This window comes from Anopheles marshallii, chromosome 3 (genome assembly GCF_943734725.1).
Source record: "Anopheles marshallii chromosome 3, idAnoMarsDA_429_01, whole genome shotgun sequence".
Lineage (NCBI taxonomy): Eukaryota > Metazoa > Arthropoda > Insecta > Diptera > Culicidae > Anopheles > Anopheles marshallii.
This window is the reverse complement of record NC_071327.1, coordinates 7,866,883-7,875,806: the sequence shown is the minus strand read 5'-3', so window position 1 is coordinate 7,875,806 and position 8,924 is coordinate 7,866,883. Positions and strand designations below refer to the sequence as shown.

Below are 8,924 nucleotides of genomic sequence, written 5' to 3'. Positions count from 1 at the left end.
AACCATATTTACATCGCGCAACAACGAAATGGTATGCTCCCGTTCTATTGACCGTACTGACCCGTCCTCGATGCCGGAGAGAAGTTTTGCTGGCTTCACCGTGTATCTTTTGTTTGATTATTTATTTTTTCTTCATTTACTCACATTCCATTTACTACGATTTTGATGTTTTCCGTTCCGTTTGACAGTTTCCACTAGCGACTAAAACGATGTTCGTCCTTCCGACCGGATGGTTTTTACGTGTTTACCCGGCCCCAAGTACCAAAGGGATTGTGGAAGATACTCATTTTTTTCCCGCCCGTCCGCAAACCATGCTAAATGGCCGCTCGCTGGACCATTTCCGGGTGCACGAGCATCGGAATGGAAACCACTCCACAAAATGCAAACCTAAACTGGCCCACTAACGAAAAGGGGGCGAACGGGTGGAATGGGTTTGGCGACTACGGCTATGTTCACACCGATCGAGTCCGACAGCATTCAGATTGCGTAGAGGTGACGGGTGCGCCGGCGGCGACCACAAGACGCCGGCCGTTGACCTACACTTCCTGCACCGGAAAGCAATGCCACTACGGTTGAAAACACTATTTGCATAACCGCTACCAGTGCTGTCCGGCTGCCAGAATGCAGAACGCCAAGCGTAAGGATTATTCGCCCCGCACCGAGACTGGATGCTGAAGATGACATGTCTCCTGGAATGGACGAGAGTGAAAGAGAGAGAAAGAGAATGTAGAAAAATGTTTAAAATTAGAATCATCATGCGAACGGGGTCGACTACAGGGAGCAACACGGAATGATTAATGGACGAGAGAGTGTCAAAATATGGGTGATGATAATGTTACCCGTAGGACCTTCTGCTCAAAAGCTCAAGCAAAATCTCCGATAAGCAGCTCCGTCTGACACCGGGTAAATAGTGCACATACACACTAAGCACAAGATGCTTCGAAAGCTTTCGTTGAAGGTAGGTTCATGTGGTGGAATTGACGTTGCCAATAAAATACGAGGCGCTTAAAGCAAAAATTTGTAACATACATAGTATATATTCATGATCTTATTCAACGAAATATCCAGTACGCTCATGATTACTGATCGTAAGGCTGATAAGGCTGATAAATACTGATCCGAACGTTTTTCTAAACACTAAAACTCGATCGACGCTCTCACGCTCGTATGCTTGAGGAGTTTCGTTTAACAAAAAGAAATGCTTTTTTGTAATATTTAACGAAATTCTCGAATGAAATCTGAACGAGTTTTAGATAGAAATTAAGTGTTTTAAATGAATTTCAAAATGGCAAACCAATTCGTGTCCGAATTATTTATTTTATTAGTTAAATACAGTAGATTCTAGCCGACTTCTTGATAGCGGTATCTAACTATTCTCCTCGAGGCAATATCATATTTAGCAAAAATAGTTTCGCTTCAAATATAGTTCTGGATATTAAATTTCCAAATCCAACTCATCATTGCCATACCCTCCACCACACAGCACTCACAGATTCAGCACACAATTTACGTGCCATTTATTTGATCGCAGCATAGTTTTTTGCTTCCCTGCCCATGCTATTTTACTATAGCATATCAAGTAACGCGGCAAAAAAAACCACCCGCGCCACTGATGGAAGGTTGGACAAATATGAAAATCATTACGCTAAAAGTTTTCCTAGCAGTAGGTCAAACACCCCGTGCGCATCGGGTCAGTATGGTTTAATGTTGCTCCACGTTTCTCCTCTCACGGTCCTCCGCTCGATGTCGAGCGGAGGGAAAAACAGCTTCCCAGCGAAATAATTCGCTGGCTGTTTCGCCTGTTTCAGTTTCAGTTGCGCTGCATAGTTATGCTTCCGGGAATCGGTGGAGGTATGTATGGTAACTGTTGACATATCAACCTTTCATGTTTGCTCGCATGTTCCAAACGGTGGCAACCTTTCAACAGACACATACACACACTGATGAGGACACGGGCAGTTTAAGTGTTTAGTTCGCTGTCCGACTGCCTAGGCGATAGGACGGTGTAAAAAGGACACGAACAAAGCACAAAGTCGCTTCATTTACCCTTTTTTTCTAACGAGCATGTAAATGGAACCCTTTCAGTGGAACGGTCAACAGGCGTCTCGGTATGGCAGGTTGAACATTTTCCGGTGAACATGTTGACGTGTGAATAATCGAAGGGGAACGTAATGGGTCTGCTATCACTCCGCTTTATAAAGAGCATACAAACGATTGCTTGTCCGGGACGGTAACACGTCAGCTGGAGTGGACAAACAAAGATGGAAGCGGGTGTAAAAATTAGCATCATTCCTGCCCCCTGTTGGTTGTGAAGCGCTTCGTCAAAGCGGGAGCTTTTCTCCGACCTTTTGTAATCGATATGGTCCATTTTTACTGCTACAAGCCAAGAAACGGATTGAAGAGAATTCTGACAAACTGGATATAATTGATGACATGACAAGCAACAAGTTTAAAAATTCACGAGCAGCTCATTGCAAATGCATGTAATAACGAATGTATAACAATCCATAAGAGCCTAAAGTTATGCAATTTTCATTACAAATTCGTTTTAACCACTGACGATACTAATCTAGAGAAAAAAGGGATAGTATAGTAAACGAAAATAATAAAACATACACTAGGCAATACATAATTTTAAGTAAACCCTAATGGCAACGAGAGAAAATGAGAAAAGAATGTATTCAAGCAAAGTCCCTACACTACCGTCATCGTAATGCCATTAATTATATAAAGCAATATTATGTTAGTCGGTACCCCGAGTGAGTCTGTGCGTCCACGTCCAAGAAAGAACAACGATCTTAAGTAATCTGTGTGTTTAACATTTGAAATTGTTCCATTTCAACAAGCTTCACTTACTTATTCTCTCGTCTCCAATAAGAAAAGAAAAAGAGCTACCGACTAACGTGTCGTCGGTCTTTCAATTTGCCAGAAAATGCAATATCATTACAATGTCGGTCAAATTTGCATCACCGTGCAGCTGCAACCACCGCACGGGCCATGCAAAATGGTTTGTAATTTGGCCGAAGGCAAATCGGGCCGCAAGGAAAAAAACAACCAACCAAACATCTTGCGATTATTCGCCCGATGATCGCGCTACCGAGCGCCAAAGAAAGGTGCCGCTTTAGCACCACACGGAAGCGGTAGACTTGGTTCACGGTTTCGGGCACGTAATAACATTTTCGTTCTCGTCATCGACCATCGGAAAACGCTTGCAGCGTGCATACCGAACCAGCTACCGGGCGACCCCATCGGGTTAATGCGAGGGTTGAGAAACCTGGTGGCACAAAAAAGCACGAAATAATAAAAAGAAGAACCATTGTTCTCACTGTAGTCGACCGGTTTGGTGGGTGGAAATGGGCAGGAGAGGCTTCGTGCGCTTCCCGGTGACTTCTGGCTTCCGTTCTCATCTGCATGCGCAGCTCGCGATGAATGTGCCGTTCTGCAAACTAATTGAATTCTGTCTGTGCCTTCGCAGCTTTGGGGCACAGGCAGCCGGCAGATAGCAGATGTGGGCAGTGTAAACGTGCACGAGAGTTTCCCCGAAATGTTTTTGGCACAGAAACCGTCGTTGCTTTCGCAGGAGCGTGTTGTGACCTACCGATACCCGAACAGCATATCCATGCTCGCTGAAATAGCCTCGTTTTTGTGTTTGTTTGCCTATCGGTTTGACATTCCTCAACATGGCCTAGTAATTTGGGACGTAAAATGAAATGTAGTAATGATTTTGGTGAATGTATAAGAAATTATGTTGAGCTAACAAAATAACTTTAACTGATTTAGTGTAATTGTACGATGATAGTAAAATTAGTTCCATCGAAAGGATATCCTGACATGCTCTTTAGATGTCTTTTTTGGGACAACAATTATTGAAGAAGAACGTAAGTGAACGATAAGTTAAGTATCTGCGACTCATTATACAAAATCATACTGAAGCGGATATTTGTACGAAAGAGTTCTGCATCAATAACATAGGGGAAAATAGAGTAATACATCGATGTTCAAGTTTGTATAAAGAAATTGGTGTTCAAATTCAGCCTAAATGCATGCAATCCGCAAACCAAAAACTTGTTTTTACTCACAAAGTAAATGTTTTGCCAATCACATTGTTTCTTATGAAATTACCTTGTATTTGTGTCATGTAGGCATCGCTGTTCTGATTGTCGAAATCGCTACCATCGTGATGGTGGTAGGAAGATGCGGCCGACGACTGGTCGTAGATCGAATGGACGTAGTTGACCGGATTCAGCCCAACCGGTGACGCCGAGGCGGCCATCAGCTTCGGCCGCTCATCCTCGATCCACCGATCGACGCGCTGTTCGTAGACGTCGTGAATTTTTGCAATGCAGCTAAACTGCAGAGGAAAGAAAAAATAACCGGCCAAAAGAGAGTTAGTTTGTGACAGCTTGCAAATATGCGCGGAAATGGCGAGAGTGGTTGCTTATCAACAGAAAATAAAGAGTCCCAGGTCCGGACGGAACGGTACCGCACCAGCAAACTAACTAACGAAGTTGTTTCTCTTTCTTTCCTAATCAATGTCACGCATCATCGATCGGCGTAAACAGAGTGTTGAAGAGTTGGGAAAGATGTACAACACTTTCACTGTGGATGTGATGGCAAAGATAAATAGCTCCAGCACAGGCGGATTCCTTTGGTCTGCCTGCCGTGTACGACGAACAAGAAATCGTGCGCAACTTTCCCCCACCGTTCCCATCTTTCTGCGAGCGGGAAATGGCTTGAGTGAACATGAAAGCGACTGATGACTGTTTCTTGAAGCAAACGATTATTTATGTTTGCGGAAAAAACGAACCTCCAACGGACAAACGGTGACAACTGGGAGCTTTGAGCCACTGCCTTTCGAGGGGGCACTTTTTCCACGAAGATGAAAACGAAACGAACTGAAAGTCGACTGCCAAGCGAACTCGTTGCTTCTTATCTTTCATATTTGTACATCTTTTCATGCGACACTTTGACGTCCCGCGGCTCACGCCGCCCATCCACCGAAGTTTTCCTGGTATGTCGTCAATGTGGCGGAAAATGACGATGTTGTTTGTTTCCGGCAGAAGTTAAACTCCCGGCTCGAAGAAGATGAAAGAAAACGGAAGCAAGTGTTGTGACTGATTCGCGGTAAAAGCAATGAAGCAACATTGAATTAAAGGAACGGAAGTATGTTTGGGACATTTAGATCACTCCGACAGATTTTATCCGTTTTTTTCATTTGAAACATCCTTTTCACAGTATTAAGGCGTACAATTGATTTCATTCCGTTCCTGGTTCCTAAATAAAGTGAGTGGGTGAAAAGAAATATTGATAAGCAATAAAATTCATTCACCGTGCGGACAAAAAACCCACGCTCAATATCAAGCAACACACTCGCAGTAGAAGGGTGGTGGAGAAGCTCATGAAATGCTTCTAAATGTTATCTATACACATCACCTACTTTCAATTTACTTCGTCCGAGAAAGTGATGTGAGAGATGAAAGAACAGTCCAATGGTAGAGGTGTCGAGTCCGCTTCGATGATCCTTGTACACCGGGTACTGCATCATTTGTGATGCGTTGACCTACAAGTAAGAGAAAGAGGATGAATTATTAGATAGCAATGAATAATATTCAGCATTTTGCACAATTTACTATACGGGAAGAAATATGTATACTAACAGATAGTGTTGGGTCAAGTGGCTCATTTTAATGAGCTGAACGAACCGCTCGCGCTCAACAAGGTGAGCGTTGAGCGCGAGGTAACTCAATTGCTCAACACGCTCAAGTACTCGTTTGAGCGATCGTTTGAGCTTTGAGCTTACCATTTTTCTTCTTTGAGCGTTTTGAACTCTCTCTGTTAGTTAAGTTGAGCGATTGAAGTAGCTCTAGCGCTCATGAACTAACACTACCTACAAGTAGACGACGAGGGTTAATAGGGAGATGCGGCTGCCAGTACAAACTGTATCAACTCGTAACACGGTCACAGACTTGCGACAATTTTCAGCTATAGGGCTAGTGGAAGTCGATCAGCTTATATTGTTTAACTCTGATCACAGCATAAACGCTATGAATAAATCTTTTACAGAGGGTTGATTCCTGAGTTTGGACTGCGGCACTGGTTTATTAATGGTGTTATTGAGAGTAGTTCCTCGGTTACGATGTTCAAAACATGTTACTCATCATGTATCCAGCAAATTGTTATTTAAATCCACTTATTTCCTTCAACACTGCGATACAAAATTCATGTAATAATGTAGCTTTACCATTCCCTTAAGCTACGCAAGTAAAAAATAACAGCTTTCTAAGCGTCCGTCTGGGATGATGAATCGTTTTGCAACAAATTCTTCTCGTGTGTATCTCGTTGCCAACAAAATCGCTTCCCAAACCCCAAAACCCGACACACACACACACACCAGAAACGCCACTGTCACTTCCTGTTCCGGTGTCCGATATGCGCACCAGCACGGTCCAGCCCGTCCGGTAAGCAAAACGACATGGACGCTTTCAAGATCCAAACCAACCAACTGTGGCGAAGGTGTGGGAGGTTTACCGCCACCCGGGTGTCCACGAGGGATTTAGTACGGTGTGTTGTGCATCGTTCAAGATACTGTCCAGCCCCGGGATACCTTATCCAGCAACATTAGCACCGCTCACCCGATGGAACAAACAGACACACTGCATGGGACCATATGGAGCCATGGCGTACGACACACTGTTCCATCCCGAAGGGAATTGTGTTTGCCACTCGACATCGTCACATCTTCCCACACCTTGTCGTTCGCCTCCCTCCAATTGCTGGGCCATAAGTTTACGGGGTAAATAAAATACAAACTGAGCAACCGAGAGTGCGAGAGTTACGAGAGTGGAGATTTAGATTCGTAATGCTGGCAGAATTACTGGCTGGTAGCATTTACTATTTACTAGCAAAACCGTAACACACCGCACGCGTGCGAACTTGCCCCTCTCCGCAAAGCTGGCTCCAAGCGTACCAAACACATCGCTTCCGGGCGGGTTTCATGGAAACCGACGCCAGACGTTCCATCATACCGTTCCTGTCGCAGTGTGATGACAGGGATTTGTCGACACCGGAAGATTGATATTCCGAAGGATTAAAGTTTTAATTAAATACATAAAACGATTTCCCATGTTGATTGAATTTCTAACTCCTTCCTTGCAGGCAGATGGAAGGATTGCTTGCCATGCGTACAGGCACACACACACACACCACACACCCGGACCATCCGTATCGAATTTCAATGTCATACGACCTAAGCCCTCAAGGCTGACTGTTCCAGGAATGATCCGGAGTCGGGATCGGAAGGGTCCGTTACGCGGGCATACCTTTTTGTCGTCCAACAGCCAGGAAAGATTGGCGGCTGGTTTGGAGTTGTAGGACGTGCAGTTCCCCAGCACTACGTCACCTATTCGGTAGAACTGTTTGATGCCCGTAATTAGCGGCTTTGTTACAGGAACGTCTAGAAGAAGCATCGAGAAGGAGAGATAAATGATTATGCCGGATTTGTTACAGCCAAATCCTGCGACACCTACCAACAACTTCCATCTCGCTGGATACGATCATCGTATCGAATGACGGCAGGTCGGCGGACACTTCGCAGCTGTATTTACCGGTTGCCGTTGGCTCCACGGCCATCAATGTGAGATGGCTGCCGTTCGATAGTGGGCGCTGTAATGAACCAAGCAGAAAGGGGGAAATTATTTCGCTAACAGGATGAAGGTGTACGCGAATTGAACAGAAGCCAAAACACGGATAAACAAAAATGTTACAAATTAAAATGCGATAATCATCCCAATAAAATAATTGAAAATTTTAAGAAGCGTAAATCAGACTTGTGAAACGCTTTACAAATTTTTCAATAAAACAAACTTACAATAATATTGTTACATTTGCATTGTTTTTATTCTATCTCTTGAGCAGCTCATGAAAAATGCAAAAAAAAAATCGAATTTCCATAAAATTATGGCACGCACTGTAGTTAACCACATCAAACGATTATGTTTGATACGCACCGTAAATGCGTCAAAAACCTGTTTGCAGAAGCGTAAAACTGGGAATCAAACTATTTTTTGTTCATGTTTGTTGCTGTAGTACCGAGCAGTTTACTTAGCTTGTTTATTATTGTTATGTACGCAGACAAAGCGTTTCGCTGTGACTGGTTAGTCTGTCATGCGGAAGGAAACCCATTAATATCGCTCTAGTAGCTTTTGTTACAATTTTTTTTAAATACATCTCTTTGTTCCGGTTTGAACATATTTTTATTGATTATTTGAAGCATTAATGAACTGTTTTAATTATTTTTTGGTTCAGGAAGGTTCAATTTACAACAGGTAATTAAAATGATGTAAGCGATTGGCTTTTTTTCAGCATAATGAATTCTATAATTAACCCGTAAGCAATGCTCTTTGTCATACTTAGCTTATGAAATATTAATTTGATTCATTGGAACGTATTTGCAGTTCCTAAAACAATTATTTGCTGAGCTCATACAGCAACTGCAATCTATTCAATCTGATCTAAAACACATTTTTCAAACGACTAAACTGCACAGAAATGCAGTGGAAATTTGAAAACTTCACCGGCAGTCACATCATTAGTGTGCAACAATGTGCAACACAATCAGGTCATTATACGATGCCACATCATCGACTAACCCAAATTCCTTTTCCGGCAACTAATTGTGCCTGCTCTGTGGTGGTGGGCACCGTGTAAGCAGGCGTGCCGATTCAGCATCGTTAATCAGCAACCCTCTGAAATGCACCGGTTGCATCATGCGCTTTCGCAGAATGGTGGCACCGCGAAAAGCGGGGTAAGATAGACGTAAAAACAAAAAAAAAAGACAAACCCACCAGTAGGACAACAAAGGCATGATAATTATGATCCCGTTGATCTGTGTAACGAAATTGCAAGCGTGTGGGAAGAAAATTCGC

The 8,924-nt window shown here is 43.3% G+C and overlaps 1 protein-coding gene across 1 annotated transcript in view; it reads right to left on the bottom strand.

Moving 5' to 3' along the window:
• Positions 1–477: 477 nt before the first annotated feature.
• The window catches only part of LOC128714546 (uncharacterized), a 28,946-nt gene continuing 20,499 nt past the window's right edge, over positions 478–8,924 (bottom strand). Inside the window, exons 3-7 of the mRNA XM_053809420.1 lie at positions 7,527–7,662; positions 7,320–7,453; positions 5,438–5,560; positions 4,123–4,351; positions 478–689 (exon numbers count right to left, since the gene is read on the bottom strand). Of these exons, the coding sequence (XP_053665395.1) occupies positions 478–689; positions 4,123–4,351; positions 5,438–5,560; positions 7,320–7,453; positions 7,527–7,662 (834 nt within the window). The remainder of the gene's footprint in view (positions 690–4,122; positions 4,352–5,437; positions 5,561–7,319; positions 7,454–7,526; positions 7,663–8,924) is intronic.